This window comes from Castor canadensis, chromosome 15, assembly GCF_047511655.1.
Source record: "Castor canadensis chromosome 15, mCasCan1.hap1v2, whole genome shotgun sequence".
NCBI classification, from domain to species: Eukaryota; Metazoa; Chordata; class Mammalia; order Rodentia; family Castoridae; genus Castor; species Castor canadensis.
Genome location: NC_133400.1, coordinates 80478342 through 80503467, shown reverse-complemented (window position 1 = coordinate 80503467; position 25126 = coordinate 80478342). Strand labels below are relative to the sequence as shown.

The 25126-nt window shown below is 32.9% G+C and overlaps 1 protein-coding gene across 5 annotated transcripts in view; it reads right to left on the bottom strand.

Moving 5' to 3' along the window:
- Mindy3 (MINDY lysine 48 deubiquitinase 3) overlaps positions 1-25126 on the bottom strand; it is a 65199-nt gene that overhangs the window by 34240 nt on the left and 5833 nt on the right. For 2 of the 5 annotated variants that reach the window (XR_012442155.1, XM_074056597.1), the window contains exons 2-9: positions 21240-21319; positions 17607-17667; positions 15612-15785; positions 11964-12015; positions 10966-11080; positions 8536-8609; positions 7485-7564; positions 310-380 (exon numbers count right to left, since the gene is read on the bottom strand). Coding sequence is in view for 4 of the 5 variants with exons in the window: in XM_074056597.1 (XP_073912698.1) it covers positions 310-380; positions 7485-7564; positions 8536-8609; positions 10966-11080; positions 11964-12015; positions 15612-15785; positions 17607-17667; positions 21240-21319 (707 nt within the window). In the remaining variant the exon portion in view is untranslated. Of the gene's footprint in view, positions 1-309; positions 381-7484; positions 7565-8535; positions 8610-10965; positions 11081-11963; positions 12016-13249; positions 13269-15611; positions 15786-17606; positions 17668-21239; positions 21320-25126 lie in introns of those variants that run through there. The other 3 variants (XM_074056598.1, XM_074056599.1, XM_074056600.1) reach the window with 3 other exon arrangements.

Genomic DNA, 25126 nt, shown 5'->3' with positions numbered 1-25126 from the left:
TTGGTAAAGTATAGTCTTTGTTAATGAAGGTACACTGCTTGCTTTTTCTCTAGTTTACCAAATAATATATTTATATTCAATACTTGGTATCTCCCTTTTTATAGACTATCTTGTTCTGGGTTTTGTACCCTAGTCACCTCATGTAAAAGTCAAAATGGTCAGTCGATTTGGGATGAGTGATCAGAAAGGAAGTGAAGAGGAGGGTATGTTATAATATTAGTAAAACGTGCCATCATCAAACAAAAACTATATCTGCAACAGTGGACATGTGAATAAAAAACATTTGAAATACCCTAAAAATCAATTTACCTTACAGTATCTTAAAGCTTCCATTAATGTTAAGAATCCTACTGCTGCTTGTTCATGTATACCAAGAAGTTCTGCAAAAAATAAAACAAAATAAACATTGTATTAGTTATAGAAATCTGAAAAGTACTTATTTGTATACATATGTGTGCATATATATTTACACCATACCAAAATTTTTACTTTTACTCATAAACTTATACTTAAACACTTAGCACATATTTAAATAAGAGAACACATCAAATCATCATATTACTACTCATTATAAAATGCCATTAGATCAGCTTTGTGATGGGTAAATGTAATATTTACTTCTGATGTAAATATATGTATAAAGCTTTATATTCAATGTTAACTATTTAATGAGAGCATTTTTCCCTGAAATCCAAAGAGTTATTGGCAAAAATAAGAGACTTATACCCATGCAAAAGGGCTAACCTGAATTGATTTAATTCTGAAAAACAAACGGATGTGCTAATCATAATTAGTAAAATCATAACTAGTAGCAGTGACCCCACTGGCACAGTACTTAAAACATGAACATTTCATGCTATTCCTCTCTCCTGTAAATGAACACAGTCAGTGTGCTTAAGACTGGGAAAATGATGATGAACAGGGAACAATCTCTGTCTTATAATGGCTAAGAATTTATGGACAAGAAGTGAAAATGTGTGTGCACTCTGTATACACACACACAGCGGTAGGACAGCATCCGCTTACAGTATTCGGGAAATTTTACACATGTGATAAAATGTGAATTGAATGCTGAAGCATATGTAGGAGACTTCCAGGTCAAACAAAGGAGAAGAAAATTTAAAGCAGAGGAAACAGCAAGGAGGTATGAAAATCAGTGCATTTAAGGAGTGAAATTTTTGTCACAGCTTCCTTTTTTTCTCCCCTGGGATGAAGTCTCACAGTGTTGCCCAGGCTGGACTTGGACTCCAGCGCTCAAGCAAAGGATCTTCACACTGCAACCTCCCAAAGCACCAGGCCGACAGGCATGCAACCTGTGTACCTGTTTCCTCAAAGTTTTCTTAAACACATCAAACTTGGAAAAACTCAAAGTGACTAAAAAAGAATTAAACAGTACGGTTTGTAGTTGTGTGAAGAAAGAACATAATTTTGCTTTTACACAAGCTGGGACTAAATGATAAACAACTGAAAGTAAGGCTTAGAACACAGGACAGACAAGCCCGGGATGGATACGGACTTAGGAATCATCAGCATAGTGTTAAAGTCATGGAGATCAACAAGACAGAACAAAGCAGGGGAATGAAGAGGTAAGAGATTATTCCACAGAGATGTAACTGATGAGATAAAGTCTTTTCACAGACTATAGCCTTTAGCTAATGTATATTAGGTAGAAGTATAATAATATATTTCTGCCCATAAATATACCTAAAAATCATTTTTCCTGGTTAAAATTATATTCACTAAGTATGTAAATTTGCATCCCTTTTACCACCTGGTCATGTCTTATTCATTTTTATATTATAATAGTACACTTTCTTACCAACTAATGTAATAAGAATATAGTAAGTTTGTAGTAAATATTTTACTATGTTTCTTAAATACAACATCAAGGTGACATAAGCCAAGACATGGTAGTTTAATGTACTGGATTTGTAAATTCACAATTAATAAAAGTAGCTGGGTCAGTGGCTCTTGACTGTAATCTCTCCTTCTCTGTATGCAAAGATTGAAGGATCACAGTTCCAGGACAGACCAGGTGAAAAAGTTAGTAAGATCTTATCTCAAAGGACAAGCTGGGTATGGTGGTACACACATGTAATTCTAGCTACACAGGAGGCATAGATAGGAGGACTGTGATCCAAGGCTGGCCTGGGCAAAAAGTGTGAGAACCCATCTCAGGTATGCAGAAATACAGTTTGTATTTTGTCACTAGCTTCTTCTAGGCACAGATGAGCTAGAACAATGGTTCTTATGTTGTGGCTTAGGACTCTGGGTACACAAGTCCCTTTTAGACACTAAGTGAGATGATGTCACTTTTCATAACATGCCAACTGCCTATTTTAGTCTTACTTTCTCATGAGTGTGAAGCTAAATGATATGTTAAACCACAGCAGAATGATTTCATAAACAGATATGAAAATCCAGTGGTCTATTAAGAAGCTAGAGATTAAAGTGATTTGTGAAATTTAAAGCATTGCCACTCTCAATTTTGTTTTGGAAAACAGGTATTTTTTACTATCCTAAAATGCTATTTACATTTACAGGTAATAGGCATATTATTTTTTAATAAATTAATACATATTTAAAATTCTCTCAGGTATAATTTCTAATATAAAAAATATATAGGTATTGGCTTTTAGTTCATAAATAAAATCTCTATGAAATCAATAATTTTTAAGAATATAAACAGCAGAAGACCAAAATATTTGAGAATCTTTGGGATTTCCTCATTTAAAAAAAAAGGGGGGGGGGAGTTGTAAAGGAAGAGCCGAAATAGGTATTAACGGACACTGATACCACGTTATCTTGCAAACTTTCCTCTCTCTTTTCCTGAAATGCAAGCAGTTAAGTTTTCATGTTTAAAGAAAACATAGTTGAGAAACTTTCACAACTTAATTTCTACAATCAATTATCGCCATCTAGTGTTACGATTAGACACTACATTATCTATTCCCTTGGATTTAAACAAATGTCTGGAATAGTATATTTATATCATGTTACTAAATACAGCAAAGTAGCTTTAAACAAATTTTGAGTGATGAATTATTTGGATGTGGTCAGTAATCACATCGTAGGCATCTAGTTTGGATGGGACTAGTTTAAAACTATACTGTATCTCTTTACATAGAATATATACTTATAATGATCTTTGGGTAAAGTTCATTAAGAATATTTTTATGTCAACCTGTAATACAGTGGGGATATTATATTCTTATACATTATAATTTATGGAATATATTTTATGAGATGTTCTTAAAAAGTCCAAATAAGTCTATTTTAGTCTTCACTTGCAGAAAATTCTGATAATTTGTGATTATATATTTGTATTTTCTTTGCTAACATTAATTTATGAGCTTATAAAAGAGAGGAATAAAAAAACATGAAGCCTCATCCAATTTCTGATTGAATTTTCAGCACTGTTACATATTAGAGTATAACTAGACAGCACCAGAGAACTAAGACTATTCTTTGGCCTAACAATCTTACCCATTATAAACCCATTTTTATCCTTTATTTCTACTTGGTAAATAAAAGTTGTATGTGTTTATGTATCTACATCTTAAAATATGTATACATTGTGGAATGGCTCCAACTAATTAGCATGTATTACCTCACATACCTATTTTTGGGGATGAGAACCTTAAAATCTACTCTTGTTAATTTTCAAGCATAGAATATGATTCATTATAGTCACATTGTTACACAGTAAAACTCTTACATATTCCTTTTAACTGAAATTTTACATTCTTTGACCAATATCTATTCAACTTCACCCCATCTAACCACCATTATGAGCATATTTTAGAATTTTCTGTCTAGCTTAGTTTTCTCAGCTTAGCATTAAGATTAATCATGATCAGTCCCCATCAATGAGACTGTGTATTTATCTGTGCAGAGTTTCATACCCTGAGTACTTTCCATTGCTGTCTCCTCCATTACTAGTTAACACTTCTCACTACTGTCAGAGTGTCTACAGGAGACTCTCTTGACCTTTCAAATTTGATGCTGTCTTGGAAACTAGAAAACTATCCTATATTTATTTAATAAGCGCAAACTGAGTGTCAAGTGTTGAAAAGAACAATGCTAAGCACAGAGCAGGAATATAAAGATATTCTAGGAACACACTGATAATTAGATTCTCTTCTCAAGAACACTTTAGCAATGGACAGTGGGATAGGTAGGAGTGGAAGTGTCAGGAAAACAAAATGCTCAGAGGTAGGACTGCTTTCAGCTTTGGGAATCAGAAGCTTTCCTTGGGAGAGATGGAGTAAAAAGCAAGTCATGAAGGACTAGACAGTAATATGTGGGAGGGATATCAGGCACAGGAACAAGCATGAACAAAGTTAAGAAAGCAAGTAGTGTTATTTTGCTTGAGCATCAGTTCATGATGGTTGGAAAAATAAGCTGGACAAGATTATATAGGGTGCTGAGAAAATAAACAACCTATAGTTAAAAGTGAAAAAATACTGATAGGCTGGTGGCATGGCTCAAGTAAGCACAAAACCCTGAGTTTGCTCCCCAGTAACCCCCACCAAAAAAAAAAACCAAAAAAACAGAAAAGAAAAAATTGACCTTTTTTTAAAACTGTATTAGAACAGCTAAAAGAAAAAGCAGTAAGATTTTGAAAAGCCTTAAGTATGTGACTCAGAGGTAAAGTGCCTGCAATTTTAGCCGTGAAATCAGTATGGTACTGTGATGCACTGGAAGAAAGATCTAATGGTGGTTCTTTCCCCAAAAAATGACTTATAGTTTAAATTTGGTGCTTGTAAGAGTTAAAAAATAGCAATGCTTCAATTAAAATTATAAAAGAGAAAAGCAAGGAGCCACTCTAATGCGGCATACAAACTGATGGACTGTTTTTATATTTTGTCTTATGTATCTGCTCAATGCCTTCAATGACTCTTATCCTAATACTTAACAGCTAAAGTTTAAGTTTCTTAGCATTCATGAGTCTCTGTGTTCTCACCCAACCGTATGCTGATAATCTTTCCTTTTACTAGTCTCTATCACAAATTCAATGCTCTAATCCACTGGCACTCAAATCTGCCTGCACATTAAAGTCATCTAAGAGAAATTTAAAATTATAAACCCATGTCCTACCACCTAGCGATTCTAACTTAACTGTTCTCAGTTGGGGGTCAGAATATTCACATATTTTAAGTTCCCCAAGTGATAATGTCTAGTCAAAATTGAGAACCACTGCTCTATTCTGGTTACTTTGCCTCTCTGTTAATAAACATAACCTGTATTTTATCCCAAATGCCTTCCTGCTTATTCCATCTGGCCCCATTAAAATATTAACTCCCACTTAAAACCTCTGTTTACCCCAACATAAGCATAGTAGGAAAAGTTTCCTCCTTCCTCTGAATGTCCGTGGAACTTTATTTCAACATGTCTCATTTGACTTTGCATCAAAATTATTTGTGTACATGTTCATTTCTCTAAACTAGCTGTCTAAGCATTTGAAGAAAAACATTTCTATGAGCCCATGTATGCATTTTAGAAACCTGATCTTAATTTTTACAACCCTTTGAGAAAGGTATTACTTCCATATTTTATAAAGAAACTGAAGCCAAGAAAAGTGACTTGCCTATGTATTTTAAAACTAGTACTCCTTATGATGTTATGACCTTACATAACTTCTACCATGTTGTCAGAGCAAGAAATAAATTCAATAAATGCTGAATGAATGTATGTACTTTTATTTTAAGTTTAGTTAACTGAAAACAGATTCATATTCAAATTCAAGTCAACATTCCTAACATCTGAGGGAAAATGCAAGAATATGCCCTATTTTCTTTTTTCCATGATAACTATTTCAAAGCTACTGCTTCGTATTGATCTTTATAATTTAAAAATATCCATACCAAAATGACAGCCTTGAGAGGCAATATTTCAAGAAATAGAAAAGGATGAATTTGCATATACAAGAACCCAAATTTAGATAATTAACAAACATGCTCTTAAACTATTTTGCATATATTTCCAAATATAGGCAGTGAAGTTGGTCAACTTTCTGGAACAGTAAAATGAAGAGTTGGATCATACAGCAGTGCTTTTTTTTAAATTTTGGAGTTCCATAATCTTTACTGATATTTTTCTTAGTGTATCCTTTCTGGTAATAAGTTATACGTATTTCTAAAATTTGAGGAAAATTCAAATTTAAAATTAAAAATCATCTAAATGGGAGCAAAAAGTACTAACTTATTTTCTCAATCACAATGTTTGCTCTGTTTGGGATCAGTTTTATCTGATTATTAATTATATACATATGCATGTGAATAAATTTGCCTATGAACTATAAGAACTAAGGAGCAATTACACACCTCAGTAAAAGGTATACTGCAGTCACTCAATCTAAGTTGAATGAGCAAATAAACTAGTCTGACCCAGAGATAAAATTTGGGGAATTTTATTCACTGTTATATATCAGTTCTCCTTAAGTGAATGAATTGGTCAAAATGTGTTTCACTTTGATATCCCTAATGATGTAAGAAGCTATAGAAAATAATACAGTAAGTGCCGCTTATTTACAGATTTATTATAAGCAGTTTGGACTAAGCACAGTCAAAAAAAATTTTTTAAGAAATTTCAATAAAACATTTTTACGTCCCCATGCACAGCTCAGTTGAGGCAGAGAAATGCTCAGTCAGTCCACATTGTCAGTTACATTTAAGTCTTTATGTGATCTGCTGTGTTTCCTTGCCTCCCAAAAGCAAATGGTGCCTTAAAAGCAAGGTAAAACTGAATAAAAAGTGATAAAGTGAAAATGGTATATTTGATGAAAGGTACATATCTTTAGTGGAAGTTGGGTGGCATTATGGGAAAATGAATCAAGCATCTGAAGTACAGCACTGAACTCTAAGCATCCTGAGCATTCATATTTTTTCCTCAATGGTGATCTCCTTGGATCCATATACCCATGGATACCAAGGGTCTATTGTAACTGAAACCAGAAACAGAAGTAGTGATGGAAGTGTAAGTTTAAAAGTCTAAGATGACATTAAATTTGTCCAGCATTTTAAAGGGAATTATATATATTAAAAATAACATAGGAAAACCTGTTAGATTCTCAAAGCAAATACTTCAAATTATAATACTTTATAATTTTCCTCAATTTTAAGCAATGAATGCAATACTGCCTCTGGGCAAATATGTGCTACATTTACATATATTAAGAGATTTATTACTTTTTCTAAAGAAGTTCACCCTATAGTCAAAATATCATACTAGAGAAAATGAAAAGCTTAAGGAATTATGTAACTTGACTAAAGTCAGACATTTAGGATTAGAACTCAAGATTGCCTGGCTCTGAAATCTATACTCTTAATGTATGGTATCTTGGAAACTGTAAAGGATTCTTCTATTAGAAAGTGCTTACCTTATACTCTAAGGAATGCAGAGTCATTAAATAGATGAATATCAATTATATTCCACTGAAATATTCATTACAAAGGAGATGCACACACAAAGACTATACTTACGCATTCCTGAGCATTCTCTATCACCATCCCATACATTAGAAACAGCATGTCCCGTCAGTAGGAGGTTAATTAAACTCTGGCTATAAATAAAAATTAAAAAGCAATTAAAAATGAGTAACACTAGTCTTTGAAATAATTACTATGGTAAGGGCTAAAATGACTTTTTACATAAATGATGTTAAGGGGGGCTGCAGGGGTGGTTCAAGTGGTAGAATGGTTGCCTAGCAAGGGCAATACTTTGAGTTCAACCCCAGTACTGGGAGAGAAAAAAGGGGGGAGGGGGGTAGAATGGAAAGGAGGGAGGGAGAGAACAATCATGTTAAGATAAAGTTAGGGGAAGGTTTACATTTTTTCATTTCCTATATCTAGCCCTGATAAATGGTTCACAATGTAGTGATACATTGTTGTGTATCACTACAGTGCTAACTATTATTCAACATAATCATACAAATTTAACTCCAAGATATCATAAAATAGATGAAAACAATGATATTTAGACTGATAATCTACTCAATATTTACAATCTTTAAAAATGCATAAAAATTTTTAACAATATAGCCTTTGATGGAAGATATATAAATTTTAACCACTGAGGCAGAAAGGTTTAAAAATAGGATTTGTGGAAGAGTGGATTGACTATCACTCTTTTTGTTGATTTTGATAAAAATAAGCTATAAAAAACTTGAGGGAGAAAATGAGGATTTTTTTTCCCTCCCAAATAAGAACATTACAAATAAGTCCATACTGATTTCTAAACCAAAATGAGATTTCATCATTAAAATTTTTTCACGATGAAACAAAATGGAATTTATTAAAATACCTTCAACAGTCATCTTAAAGCAAAATACTTGCCACAATAAATGCAATGTGTATATAAACCTAAACTGGAAGTTAGCATGGAATACATTAAGCAAGCAATGCGTAAAGTACAAGACTGCTCAAACCCATAAACTCTATACTGTCAGCAAAATTACTTGATTCAGTCATCTTTTATCATTGTCAGTTCCTAAAAGCTAAAGCTTTTATAAGGAAACAGATTTTAATTCAGTACCTGCCATGTCCATACACAGGATCTATCAAAGGTTCACTTACATCTTCAATTTCATTTTTTATGTTTTCAATGCCCTAAAGAAACCAAGAATTCATTGACTTAATTTAATAACTGAAGTACAAATTATGAACAATTTACTATAAATTAATAAAATACAATTCCTTAAGTAACTTTTTTTCTAAAGAATTACCCAGACTTGAAGAGAACAATTGAGATACCTATAAGTAGTTCCTCCAAGAATATCTCTTATTTTCTTTTGTGGGCTCTATATAAAGGACATTAATGGACTTCTGGCTTATAAATTTAATGTTGATAAAGGAATAGGGAGAGATGAAACTTAACTTTGAAGAGAAAGGAGAAAATTATTTAACACAAATGGCAGTATTCATTTAACTTTAGGCTAACTTAAATTAAAATCTAATATACCTGTTAAGGCAACTGATTTTATTTTAGGCCATTTAAAAAACATATTAAGACTAAATGAGAGCTTTAACAGAGATATATAAATTTTTTATACATAAAAGGTATAACTGGTAAATAAGAAAATGAAAAGCTTAGTTCTTTCTCCCAAATGTTAGAAAATCAAACGTATAATGAAAAAAAAAAATGTAAATTCAGAGGGTAAGAAGTTTCTTATGTTCTTGAAAACCAGTTTCCTGACACTTTTTAATCATCTAAAAAGGCACCCAAATTCCAAAATTTCTAGATACCTCATCAACTCCAAAATGACATAAAATGACATTCATTGAGCTATTTGCCTAATTTTAATGACTGCCACCACTTTATAGGCCATTTATAAGGATTAAACAGATGATTAATCAATAATCAAAAAACTTGATTGCCTAAGTATTATAGGGGGAAATAAAGAGGTATGCAAAGTTTTCTTGCTATCCTTCTGAACAATGCTAAGCAGGATACAGTGAAGTCAAAATGAGTGACAGGGACAAGTGACAATCACTGGGGGTGAAGGGATTATTATTTCAAAGAGAAGCAAGAGGAAGAACTAGGAGCATGATGATTTATTGGCTGAAAACAAGAGACAGAGGAGGTATCAAATGTTTGGGGGATGAAAACCTAGGAGAATGAAAAACAGTTAAGAAGCACTCATAAGGAAACAGTCATCTTACATATCACCACCAATTATATTCTCAACACCAACCCAATTGCTTTTGGTCCTCTTATTTGTGTGTAATAAGTCAAATAAATATTTGGCTGATTTCTCTTTATATTTCTAAACATGCTCCCTCGTTTCTTTTCCATTGTATGTTCACTGTCCTGGTTTAGGCTTTGCCTATTGCAGTGCCCATGTTTCTAGTTTTCTTCACTCTTAGACTTATATTCTACACATCAAGTATCTTCATTATGAATTCTCATTACAATTTAAGGTATCGTGTATCAACAAGATCTTGTCACTCCCTTATTCAAAATGTTGTTGTATGTTAATTTTGAATAGATGAAACCTAGTGTGTTTTGTACACTCTGGAAGGACCTTCATATTCCCAGGCTTCTTTCTATAGGTGTCCAACCTCATCTTTCACAACTGTCCTTCTGGTATATTATGCTGCAGTAGTGCCTAACTTAGCTCCCCAAACCTATGCTGTACTCCCAAATCCTTCAGACCTTTAAACTTGCTGATCCCACTGCTTGGGAAATTTTACTGCAACTTTCTCATTTACAGATATTTTATTTATCTACAAAGTCCCTACATCCACCAAGTGAGCCAGTAAACATCTGTTGAATGAAAAAGGTGTGATTTCAGACATGGTATATCTGGTAAAATATCCAACTGAGATTAACAAGCTACTAGAAATATGAGACTGTCATTTGGGGAAAAAGGAAGGACTGGAAGTGTACATGTTGGAAGTAGACACAAAAAGGCATGCTGAGAGAATGAACTATCCAATTAAAGAAGCTGCACACAGGATTCAAGAAATGAAATTGCTGGAATACTAAAATTCAGAAAGGAAGAATAAAGAACAGGAGATAACATGTTAAGAAGCAAATGAACCAACTGAAGAAATAATGACAACAAATGAATTGTAAGATGTTGTAAGAAGAAAACTAGCACAATAATTTATGAAACAAATCAAGAAAAGGAGTACAAGTAAGAAAGACTTTTCAGAAGGGGTTCAGGGGTCAAGTGCCAGACATTGCTAAACCAAAGAAAATTAAATTCAAAAGAACTGGCAGGATTTCATAGTTAAAATGTTATTGATAAACCCCGTAGTCCAGAAAATCAGAGGTGAAATTACTTTTGAAAGTGGTTAAGTAATAAGTAAATGGAAAGGAAATGGAGTTAATTCCTTGCTATCAGCACAAGAAACTTTTATTCTGAGATTTAGAAACAGCAGCAGGAATAAGATTATCCATCCCAGCAGGAAAACAGTACTAAACTAATAAAGGGCAGAAGAAGCATCTTCTTACACAAACCTTTGTCAGTAATACAGAATACAGAAAAAGCAATACTCCAAATTTGTTTCCCCACATTGAATACTGGTCCAAGACAGCATCTTTTAATTCTGATAAACTTCTAAATGATCTTTTTCTGGGGGAAAAAAGAATTAAGTATTAGTATCATGATGAGATTTAGTACATTTATAAATGGGAAAAAACTTTAAATTGTCTTATACATTAGAACATACAAAGAGGGACTTCTGTTGAGTGTCTCAAATTTTTAAATATAAACTTAGTCATTAAAAGCAAAAGCTATTGCTGACAACTTCCACTCTCTATATCATCAAGACAGACCAACTACTTGAAAGGAAATCTCTTATCTCTTAGGTGCAACAAATTCTTTAACAATATTGAAGAAGTTATTTTAATAGAGAATAGAGAGGACCTCTTCAGAGATATTTACTAACCAAGAAAACTTTATCTTCTAAAGTGTGAAAGCTATTTAACAAATACCTGAATGCTAAAGCTATGGTATAAATTTGTGACTTTGTTTAAAAGATATTTATGTTAAATTTAAAAACAAATGCCAACTATAAATCTATCAACATAGCCATCCTTGCCTTGTACTTTGTAATAAAAATGTAAATGCTCTAATGAAAATATGGGTACTTTTAACAAAAATTACAGAAAGAACATTTTGGAAAACAAGTAAGTCTAGTGTTTGTCTCACTAGAAATCTATATTCATTCAGGACAGAAAAACAGTAAGCTAAAGTGATTTTTTTATTATTAATAATGAAAAGGCTTTTAATATTTTACATGTCCTTGGATAGTTAATTTAGGATTTGGGATAATTAAATATGTGTACACAATTTTTTAAATTTGAAAACAAATTAATTCTCAAGCAAAGGATTTAAAATTATGTTTAAGTATCATAGTACTACATAAATCTAAGAACTTTACCACAGTGTGATCAGACTTAAAAATGGCAATGTGTCACAAGGTAAGTATTTTAAATGTTCCAATGTTACTTACTGAATTAATGCATGAAATCGCTCAAAGCCAAGCTCTTCGACAGCCAAGGCAGCTATACATAAAAGACACTTTTCAGCACTACACATGGCAAATAAATGACACAAGATACACACAGCAGGCTGTAAATACTTTAAAGCAACAAAAATTTCCCTATTTCTTTACTCCCTTAAAATTCTGTTTATTTTAAACTCTATTATAACATGAACTTATATTTCAACATCTTAGTTACTACAGTTATAACTAAAATGGTTATAATACTGAGAATGTAGAGGGGCTATGAAATAAAACATTTCTTTTCAGTTCAGTTATGCTAGGATAGTTTACAAAAGAGGAGAAATTATTGACTACCAGTGCCTCACACACTGGCATGTGGCCTGCACTTTTAAATAGTCTTTTATTTTATGGGTCCAAGCAAACTCATCATAGCTAATCTTACTTCTTAACATAAAATCTTGGGGTGTAATTCTTCCTTGTTAGGTAAATGGATATAAAAAGGCATAGCACTGAGGCTACACAGGTTCAATGACAACTTTAAGTTTGTTTCCTGGTTTATTTTTATAACTGTTGAGAAGTTTTCAGTAACTTAGATTATGATATTAACATAGTACAAGTGTAAATCTTAAAAGATCGAAGCAAATCAAAGAACATTTGAATCAAAGGCAATGCTTCCTGAGCACTTTACTAAGAGTCAGATCCTTTTACAATTGCTGTGCAAGTCTGATTGCACTTAATCGTCAAAACAACACTCCTATCTCCATTTTACAGGAGAGGGATCTGAGCACAGAGAAGAGAACACAACCGTAAATACCAGCACTGAGACTTAAGGTCAGTCCTGGCTCTCAGAAGATGAAGTCTTTAAAAGTAACTGAATCAAAATGTTTACTTTATCACAATGAACAATTTCATTGTTCTTAATATGTTCAAATATAAATTCTCACTAGTGAATTAAGGAAATTGAATTCAAAAATTTTAAAATTTTATTTACAATTGTAAATGTCACATTATGCTAGCTTTTGAAGTCTAGTTATCACTTTCAAATGCTTCAAGTTACTTTGTGAAATCTTTAAAAATTAATTAATTTAAGTAATGTTTAGGTGCATGTGGGAAACAAACTAAACTTGAACCCGAGTATTGACTACTGCAAACAACTGTGCATTACCAACCAGCCGAAAATATGCACACGATATCAGCCAATGAGATTAATGTTTGTACAAAATGTAGTATTTATGAAAGGGGAAAACACTTCACATTCAAGACTTCTGGATAAAACAAAAATACTATCTAACCTTTTCTAAACTATACTGTTTTGCAATGCTGATTATCCCAACCATTTTCCTAGGTAAACTATAAAAATAGAGAGTAATTTAGAGAAAAGAGGCAAGCAAAAGAAAAAGCTTAGCAGCCAGGGATGATGGAAAATAAAACACAAGAAAAAGAACATAGTTGGGAATAAGGCAAAGAACAGGTAAAACAGATTGTTACATGAAATAAAATTTTAGTGTAAGTTCAGTTCATCTGTCAATATCTAAGATAAATTCTCAAGTTTTCAGTTAACAAAATGTTTAAATATCTATAAAATTAACAACAGATTTCAAATATGGTTTTAAATCATGTCAACTTTTAAATGAAGCACAAAATAAAGTGGACAATTACTACCCCATTTTTTTGGAGGGGAATGCAATATAATACGTCCATCTAAATTAGCTACTAAAGCAACAAACAATGCGTAATGAGGTCATTTAATGTTTAATTTAACCTATCACTACATGTACAGAATGTTCTACAGTAAGCACACAGAGTACTATTAGGATCCTAATGAAAAATGTTACATAAAAGGATCTTACTATTTTCTCATATACTTACATAAATATAACATATATATATATACATACACTGACTTTAAGCACATATTCTTTAAAGCATCCTTTAAATAGCTCAATGGTTCTCTCGAAAGTTCAATATTCTAAATGGAAGTATTAAACATGCTTATATTCAGCCTGTTATAATCTGTAAAGTATTTTGAAAACAATCTCAAATGACACGTTTTACGATCATTCTTGTAAGTATTTTCCACTTCTCCTTAAGTATCATTATCAACTCTAAAAATGTTAAATTCTTTTTGAAAGGCAATGTTCAAAAGGCTTGAAAAGAAACATGATTCAACTGTTTAAATTTTAAAACTTATTCCTTGCCAAGGTACTATTAAAATTTGCCAGGCTCAAGGCATTTTATCTGCAGAATATGAAAAAGAAGACAAGGACATCACAGGGACTTTGCAGTCCAGGGCGGCAACAGCGTCTTATAGATAATCCTATATGGAGAGCAAGATACGTATCACAAGCAATTGAAATTTACTTTCTAAAAGTCAGGTATCTAATTTTTAAAAAATAATTTCCATAGAGATGATAGTTACAGGTAGAGTAAGACACTTATTTTAAAGCACTTGGGACAACCAATTATCAAAAATCACCTACGGGCAAGATTATTCCTCAGAAGCAAATCAGAAAAGCAACTCTTACTTGTTTCTATAGCACCAGAGGTCTCCATTTATTAGTTCACTCTTGGCAGTTTTTAGGTCAATAACAAAGAATTTTCAAAAGCTAGAGACCATAGAATGCATAATTTTTATGAATGAGATCAGCTGTTACTTAAATTATTTTAAAGAGAAAAATCTTCAATCAAGGTATGGAAAGATATAATTAAAACATAATCAACATTACCTTAAAATAATCCACACAACAATGTCCAAAAATTTCAGGAGAAAAAAACGTGTGCAATTAAAAAAAATGGCCCTATCTTTGCTCTAGAAAGCAACTAAAGATATTTAAGAAATTTAGTGATGTCAAAAGTCCCTTTTAGCGAGAGCACACAAGGGAGGGGTGAGGATAGGTAAGACACCTAAAAAACTAGCTAGCATTTGTTGCCCTTAACGCAGAGAAACTAAAGCAGATACCTTAAAAGCAACTGAGGCCAATAGGAAAAGGGGAACAGGTACTAGAGAAAAGGTTAGATCAAAAAGAATTAACCTAGAAGGTAACAACCATGCACAGGAAATCAATGTGAGTCAATGCCCTGTATAGCTATCCTTATCTCAACCAGCAAAAACCCTTGTTCCTTCCTATTATTGCTTATACTCTCTCTACAACAAAATTAGAAATAAGGGCAAAATAGTTTCTGCTGGGTTTTGGAGGGGGAGAGAGAGGGGGCGGAGTGGGTGGTAAGGGAGGGGGTGGGGGCAGGGGGAAGAAATGAACCAAGCCTTGTATGCACATATGAATAAAAAAAAAAAAAAAAGTCCCTTTTATTTACAATAGTAAAGAAAAACATTAAGACATCTGAAACTATAGCATATAGATGCATGCTCTTTAGACTTTCAAAACAAGAGTTCTAAAGCTCAAGGGAGATTGTTATCAAGCAGAAGTTAGCTAGAACTTTATAAAGAGATCAATGTATTTCTTTTTTGCAAAAATGCTCTATCTTCTAGTAATTAAAATAAGTGAAAGAAATAGAAAATCATAAGGCTCATTAATTAAGCTGAGGCTAGAAAAAAGATGTTATAAAAATTTTAAATGTTTTCTCCAAAAATTTCAATAGTTTTCTTAAAACAAAAGTATAAGAAATTACTTCAGGAAATAAAATGTATCTTACAAGAATGTTCCACTTCGCAACTAGACTCTGCAGGACTCCCAGAAATACTAGCAGTTTCCTCAGTTGTCCTTCCTCTTAACCAGGAAACCAAGCAGTATGATCCAGAGTTGTCACAACAAGCACTTTCTAAAATATCACATAAGGTATGACAAAGGAGTTCCTTCTGCTCTTCCTCTAAAAATAACCAAAGTATAAGTCATAATGGTTTTCTCTGGAAAAAAAATCCTGTCATAAACAATGTTAAAGCTGTCTTGACTTAATGATAAACATAAGCATTTTTTAGAATGAGGAAAACCCATAACCAACAAACTGTAAAAAACACTTTGTGAAAACAAAAAGTGCCTTGTATTAAAATATCATCATTTTAAATACAGACACAGCTGGAAAAGAAATTGTGGGAAACGCAGAATGAAACACTGTGAAAAGAACACGTGACTCAGAATAATCTGATGCTAATCATTCCTCTCTTAAGCTGTCCACATGGCACTTAAGCCATGAGGTTTCTTCTACTGTAGAAGCAAGAACAATGTCAAAGCCCACTGAGACTTCTTCCCCATCTTCTGAATTCTAACATCTTTCACCATCCTCTCCCACAGGAAGGAGAGTAATACACATCGTCAGCACACACAAGAACGTAATCCATTACGTTCATTAGCAGAGGCCACGTTGGTTAAGTTGCACAATACAGGAGCTACTGATGCTCTATTGCAGTGATCTGAGCATTACAATTTTGATGAAAACAGCAGTTTTTTTTTTTTTGAAACTTAGCCATCCTTCCCTTTTTCAAGCAGTATCAATCTACAGAAGAAATGGTTATCCTTTTCTGAAACATTCAAATACAAAGAAGGTGTACACATTCTACACAACTGTATGATGCAGAAAGATTTTTACCTCTCCTGATGTCTAAAAGTCCTTCAAAGGCAGGAACTATGCCATTCACTTTATAATATCAGTCTTTATAGTTGTGACTTTGCTTTCCAAATTTTTATCAAAGTGAATGTTTTTGTACAAACATAAATTTCATTAAAAAGTTTGTTAGTAAAAAATATCTCTTCAATAGTTTCTTTACTAAAATTTTGCATTTCAGCAAAGTATGTTAATAAGAAATATTACCACCATAACTCTTATCATTAGTAGATTCTGCAGTCATGGTTTGGAATGGAAGCTGTTACATCCTTACATACAAAGCTGGCTTTGTAATATGGCCTACCTTTTTCCAGAAGTTATTGTGAGGTTCACATATTGTGTAAAATGAAGGAAAGATCTTTGTAAACTGTCAAGTGGAATGCAAATGTTTGTTATTACCAGGTAGCACCAAAGATCCCTGACTTCAACCTGCTGCAAATGCTATGACCACTTCATTTGCAATTTGATTCAGAATTCCTTGCAGTATTTGCATTGTGTAAGGCACTATGGTAAAAGATGCAGGAATACAAAGGTAATTCTGAGTTCTTGATCAAAGATAAGGAAGTCCCTCCCCCAAAACCCTTCATAACTATTCTTTATAGTAGTGTATCATCCAAAAGTTCTGGGAACTGTATGTACTAGCAAGAGGCAAAGGCTTTTCCTTTCATTAGTTACCCTATCTTATAGCTCTTAGTTATTATGAGAATTAATTTTGAATAAACTTTTTACAATCTGGACTCACTGTTCATGAAAGTTTTTGAAACAGTTGAAAAATAAACCTCAGGGGGGTAGAAAATCCCATGAATAGTTTATCTTTTTTTTTGTGTGGTGCTGGGGATCAAACCCAGGTGCTTGCTTATGCCAGGCAAGCACTCTATCACAGATCTGAATCTCCAGACCTTCCTTTGTTTGTTACCCAGACTGGCCTCAAGATCCTCCTGCTTCTGTGCTGGGATTATAGAAGTATACTACCATGCCTGGTACCCCATTTACTTTTAAGACAGAAAATCTTAATTAAACTATTGACAATGAATACTACATAGAAAATCTTTAGAGGATAGAAACGTTTTGAAAGTAAGCTTATCATACCTGAGCAATCCCGCCAAGATGACTTCTCAGAAGAAAACAGAAGCTTCTTCAAAAGAAATGCCTTTATACAATAAAGCAATAATTAGAATGCATTATAAACATACCTCTTGCCATTCTAAAATGGAAAAACACTAATTTCTACCTTTTTTCTGGTCTTTTGAAAAGTTTCATAAAAATTTCAAATGGTTTCCCTTCACATTCAATAACTATGTATTTATTTACTTGGAATATACTACTATAAACTTTATTCTAGATCCATAGTTATCCATCCCTAATACAAATTTTCCGCTAAGTAGAACTGACTCACATAATAGACAAATAACTAGAAATTATAGAAATTTATGGTTCCATTTATAAAGTGAAGGCCCTATACAACAGAACCAAGTTTATATTTCTCTTAGATTTTGAGAGTAAAAGAATCCTAAGTACAAAAGTGGTTTCTCTCTGTTAGTAGTAATCTGAGGATCAAGAATTCCATTATTAGAGTTATCATAAGGAGTTATCTCAAGGAGCTTCTAACTTCTTGGCTTAACTCAAAAAGCTGTGATTCAAAAGAGAAACAAATTAATTTCTAATCTTTCCCTTCAGTGAATCAACTGTGTCACATGGTTATTTGACAGAAAGCAATTAAATGCAGTATATTTCACATGAGTTGTTTTGTTTAAAATGCAGGTTCTTAGGCTCTACCTACTGAATGTCTAGAGCTCAAATCCAAGAAAAAGGGGTTATTTACTAAGACTCTTCCTCACATCTGTTTGATAGCATTAGAGTACACAATAAGAGAAATGCTTTTAGCCAGGAAGACCTGGGCTGAAATCTTGGTTCCATTACTTTACTAACTAGAGATAATAATAGTATAAACTTTAAAAGGTTGCAGTAAGGATTATATGAAAAAATTTATGTAATGCACTCAGCATAGTATCTGGTACCTAAAAACCAAGCAATTGAAATAATTTTAACAAAAAAACTAAGTAATATTCTATAGTATTTGCTTACGAATACTACAGCCTTTATGAATTACAATCAACAGCTTCTGATTTTTCCTCAGAATGACAACTAACATAAAATAGAATGCTATAGAATACAAAATTTTGGAAGAGAGGTAAGGACACCATTATTCCATCACTAATACAACCAATGTTAGCATACAGTATTTCTTTCTAGTCTTTTTCTTACACCTGTTTTTTTAAGTAAGAATCATGTGCCTCTTTTTCCACAGAAATTCGTAACTATAATCACTACATCAAAACTTGTCTATTAAGCTATCACAATTCACTTAACATTATTTCACATTTAAATTGTACTAGTGCACACTAGTTTATTAGCAATTTTTTTTACTACTATAAGTATATGAGCTTCTTCTTGAATACAACTTTTTTCATATGAAGGATTTTTCCTTAGGAAAGATTTGTAGAAGTACAATTATGCATCAGAGAATCTGTACTGTTAGGGTCCAATTATGCTGTAAAATTCCTTCCCAGAATCAAGTACAAATTTGTACTAGATAGCAGTATATGAGTGTGCCAGCATCACCCCTCCTGCACATGTACTGGCAATCAAAATTTTGTATTTAAATATTTTAAAAAGAAATAGGATTTACAGTTTTATTTTTACTCTCGTGGGAGTCTTGGAGTGAGTGCTTGATTTATTATTGTTGTTATTATTATTATTATTATTATTATTTGGAATAGCATCGTTCCATCTGTTACAACTGTAGTTAAGTCCATTCCACCATAGGGTCTTAAGTGTTTCTCTAACCAATGTGTACATTCTTTTTTACATAAGAAGGACAATATCTTCTTATTGCTGATAGTCACTGTGAATATTTTTCTGAGTTTAGAATAACCCCTTTTCTTACAGCAATGACAATACATTAGTTTTCATTTTCCTATGGTTAAACAGTACAAGATATATTTGGCATATGATAGCACATGATCTAAACTCATTTTTCCCCTCAAAATGTTAACTAATCTCAATGGCATTTATGAAACTTCATTTTATTTCATCATTGATCTTAGTTTATTATGGTATATGATAAACTCTAGGTAAATTTTTATATGTAAAATCACCTATGAATGAATTATCTATTTAAGGCATTATGCTTATTTTTCTAAACATATCATTTCTAAATTTTATACTATAAAAAGTTAATATCCAGACTAAGTTATCTCATTATTCTTAATGATTTAGTTTCAACATCTAAATGGAAATACTAATAAAATTATTTTATTGATTGAAAAGATTTTGTATCTCTTAAACTAAACTACTGTCCCAAAGATCCATAAGGACAGGTTCAAGAAGTTCAATTTTAAAATTACCCATCTTAAAAACACCACCTTACTCTGCTTACAAAAATAACTATAATTTTGAGATATACTGAATTTTAAAGTCCTGTCAACCTCTCATTTAATTACATTCATAGACTTTCAATAAAATCCCTAGGATACTATTACTGACCAAGAAAGGCTGTATTTATAAAGTCTAATTTATAAATGGACAGGTGAAAGAGCCTTCAAATTCAGGCAAGATTTTCACTGATGACCAAAATTTGCCTCAGTTACTCACTACAACTACAATTATTAATTTGTAGTTAAATTCCACTCTTTATATTCAGGCAAGATTCAGACAGGCATTCAAGTTTTTCTTAACTTTTATAATGTTACTAGTGCAAAAAGTTAACATATATGTTCCTTAAAGAAATAATGAGCTATAAAGAACATAGTTTGGAGCCAAGTATGAGCAACTCTTCCTTAGAGAAATACATTTTCACGTAATACTGTAAGTATGTGGGATCATGTTTGAGAGACAAACATGCTTCACAGCTTGTACTTCTGGAATTTATCCTTTATGCCCAGTGAACAACACATTAAATATATGTTTTCAAAACAGGGAGACTAAGATGTAAATAAATTATAGCTTCTTTTATAACAGTTCTGAAATTATACCACTGCTCTTAGATATCATAAGCCTAACAGTAAGTTGAAAAATTAACTTGTTAATTTTTAACAATGCAAGTTTATAGCAAATTAGTCTTTGAAATTCAAAAATATCAAGATTCAATATCAAATAAAGGCATTCAGAAAAGCTACATCTTTTGTGCAAAGAAAAACTGAGTTTTGAAATTCTAATTGAAATTAACTGCTAATTTTATTTTAAAAGGCCAAGGCTATATCCTAAAATAGTATATAATGCTAACTTATTTTGAATATTTAAGAAGTTCTAGGTAATGAAAATATTAACTGATCTTCAACTTTTTAGGAACATGATTTTTATACAAAGAACAAATGAAAAGAACAATTACTATGATTATAGCTATTTGGTATATAAAAAGTGATACTTAAGAGGATCTTTATATTAGATAAGGTCTGATGATCAGTAATTCCTAATCATCTGAAAGTCAGGGAATATCTATTATTTATCTTTAAATATTACTCAAAATGCTACTGCTGTACAATTTATCCATGTTCTGAATTCATTTTAATTTTAGATTTGTATAGCAATTTACATGAGCAAAAGTTAAAAGTTAGCTATGTGCTGTGATTTACACAGAGTACAGACATTAGAAAACAAAAAGCCAAGTAAGAAGCGTTTGAATATGTCCCTCTAAGGATTTGGTAAAGTAGTCTATGTTACCTGAACAGGTGCAATAACAGCACAGGGGCCACCTTCAAACTGTTCTAATGCAGATGCCTCTGATTCACTAAACACAAACCCTAAAATGAAAGCAAGTAGCAAAGATTAAAAACGTAATCCAAGTAGTAGTTAAAAGAATTTTCATGTACTTTACTTTGAGAAAGATCACTATCACAACAGCAAACATCTACAATTTATAAGGTACAGTGGTTCTTAATTTTTAAGAGAACCAAAGAATCCTTAGAAAAAGCTATGGAACCAATGAACCTCCCCCAAATATGCACAAGTGTCTGTGCATATACAATCTTACACCTTGGGACCACTCTGGGAAGATAAAGTGGACTTAAGTGCAAGGACACTAAATCTGACTTACTTGTTGAGGTTGGTGATTGAAAATTAGGTCCTTGGGCATGCTAAGCACACACACTACTACAAAATCATGCCCACAGCTCCTAAATCTGACCTTTAAGTAATTTAATTTGCTCTATGGAAGACTAGATAATCTTCTGAATTCAAACAGAATTCTTAGGACTCTTCCCAAACGGTATCTGTTTTATCATTTCAATCTTGGAGTCACATTCCATAAATTAAAAATTAAATGCCATCACAGTTGGGAAGTGCTCACATTGGCTCTATCTTAATTTAAATATTATCCAACTAGTATTAACTGATAGCAGCTAGTGGAAGTTTCTTAGAGGACCCTGAGGTAGAAGTCAAGAGAATCTGGCTATTATATAGAAACCTTTGGAAAAATTGTTTCACCTCCCTAGACCTTATTCTTAAAATGCTCATTGTCAATCTTAACATGCTAGGAATCTATTAAGCTTCATCAATGGTAAAAATTCAGTAATTCAGTTGCCAAATATTTAGTGAACATCAGACATTATACCAGTCATCTAGAATATATGCGTGAACGTCACGATCCCACGTCTGGTAGAGCTAATAGTCTAGCTTAAGTCAGACATACAAACAGATAATTACTAAAATAACACAAGAATGAAGAGAGTGTTGTAGCTACAGAAAGGAATGACTTATTCTGCCTGAATCAAATCATGAGATGACCTCAAAGCTGACCTTGAATAGGAATTTGCCTGGGAAGCAGGAGTGGGCAAATGAAATTCAAGTAAAGAAAACTCTTTATGAAAGGAAAAAAGTTTATATGAGCAGAGAAAATTGAAGAATCAAAGGAACGTTTACTGGAGCTGAAAGGGTTGGATGAATGAGATGGCAAATGAGAAGGGGGAAGATGACAAGAGGTTCATACTGCAAAGGACCAAACCACAACCCAACCTGGCAGAGTGGGAAGAGAAGGTGGGTGTTTTAAGAGCTCTATAGAGAGGGTACTGATGGTACTGACCTTCTTCACCTTCGTGTGGAAAAGAAAAACCATTTTCAAATGGTATTTCTCAGATAAAACTAAGATTTGATTAGTATATGTGAGTAGACTAAGGTTTGGCACAGAAGAAATTAGAGCTGCTCTGAAGTTTCTAGCTTAAGACACCAGGTAATAATAATTGAAGCATGAAATACTGCAGAAGATCCCATTCCGACCCACTTCTTCTCTCTTCTCCCATCTCTTTTCCAAACAGTATTTGAACAAGTACCTCAAATATATTTTTTAAATCCCTTTTAAGATTCCACCAAAAAATTCCAACCAATACTGTCTTATTCTTGTAGTCTCAAAGCACCCCTCCACTAGTCATCAACATGTTTTTTTTTTTCTTACCTCACAGTTTTCTCAACCTAGGATAATCCAGTGTTCAACATATGACTATACCAAATTCATCCTCACCTGAGTTCATCAATAACCAATACAAGCTTCTTTTCACATCCTATCTTACTGAGCCTCCCAGAAAATCACCTAAAATGATGACAACTTCTTAAAAACCTTTGACCCTTAGATTTGGGTCCCTCTTTTTGCATCTGTTCCTTTTCTACTTCTTCTCAGTCTCCATGACCCGTTCTTTTTAAATGTTGATGCCCCTCAGCTCCTCTGCATTAGGAGCTCTGCATTTGTCTTTCTTCCTGTGTGATTTCATCTACTCCCTGAATTTTTATTACTGGTTATAACCAGATAATTCCCAATATTAGCTTAGAGATCAGAACCCCAGACACGAATTACTTAAAATGGCCCTGTATTATCTGGCTTCTGCCTATTGCTCTTACTTCATTCTTTGGCATTCTCCCCTGCAGATTCTTAAAAGCATGCTGAGGTTCTTTCAGATCTTCAAATATTCCTGCCCCTGCCTCCTAGTGCTGGGATTACAAGTATGTACCCATACCTGGTCTGAGTCCCAACCTTTGCACATAATGTTCTTCTGCTTGGAATACCTACCCTTTCTCTGGAAAACATCAACTTATCTTCTAGGCTTCATCCTAAGATAAAGTCCTCTTGGTTCTTAAGCATGTCCATTTCTATCCCACCTGTAATCTACCATATAAACCACCATCATCTCTCACCCATAATATGGTTAAAAAGTTTCCAACCAGATCTACCAGCTCCTTCTCACCTCCTTCTTAATCCCAATCTATTCACCAGAGTTGCAAGATGAATATTTTAGAAACAGAAATCAGATTTTGTCACAACTTGTTCAAAACATTTCAACATCCTCTCAATTGCCATTAGAATAAAACTCAAATTCCATTTCATGGTCTGGAGACACTGTAGGATCTACTAATCCACTGACCCTCAGTTTACTCTTATTTTCACTAACTACAATGATCTGAGGTTCTTAGAACATCCCAAGATCTTTCCCTGAAGCTTCCATGTTTGCTGTTCTGCCTGCATGAAATGCTCTTGCTATTGTCTTTATTACAGCTATATCTTTATTCTTCTGGGCTCAATTTAAATGTTAATTTTTTAGAGAAATATTTCCTGACAAACCTATCTAAGGAGTCTCTCCTAATATGCCACAATACTTTCAGTATTTATAATCTGTAATTATATTGCTAATTTACCTTGTAAGTAACTTGCCTGTTTTACTGACCACTGTCTACCCAAAGTATGTTCTAAAGTAGTTGCTAGATTAATGCTTCTTGAAGTTTTGGGAGGAAAGACAATGGGGATGTTTGTTTCAAAGGATGTCAAGTTCAGTTTCAAAAATTTAAGAACCATTTATCAACATGCAGAAGTGAGACCCAGGGGTCTTGAGCTCAGGGCAAGATTTAGGACTAAAGATAGCAATTTGAATCATCTGAATATGTCAGTTAAAGTGAATGAGAACATGCACAACAAAAATAATGAAGTTGGAAACATTAAAAATGAGAGCAAAAGCTGAGTCAGCAACAGAGACTAATGGACATTATAAAATAGTTGAGAAAAAAACATATGAACTGAGGTTCTAGAGAGGAAAAATCAGAAAAGGAATGAACTCTTACAAATGCTGAGTAAAAACATAAATTATAATACTGGATTAAGCATGTCACTAGCAATACTAAAAAAGGAAATTTAGACTGCTGAAGAGAACAGCCAAACTCCATAGGCCTCAAGTATAGTCCAAATTAGAAGAAACAGTAAAAGTAAACTATTTGTTAAGCAAGTGTGGCAAGAAGGCAAAAAGATGATAGCTTGAAGGGTAGTTGGATAAATAATTACTGTTTTTGTAGACTAAATGGTAAGTTGTATTTTTTTTTAAAAAACATGAAAAGAGTGATTTATATGAGAAAAAAACAAATTTAAGGACTCCAAGTTTTAGAAGGAGAACTGAGAAAGACTGGTGTGTCAATAGTGGTGTTGGCTAAAGAGAGAGGTTCTCAAATGTGGTCTACAGACTTTTTGGAAGTCCTTGAACCCTTTCAGGGGGCCCAATGCAGGTTAAAATAATTTCCATAATAATAATAGACACCATTTGCCCTTTTCACTCTGTTGACATTCACAGTGATGGCAC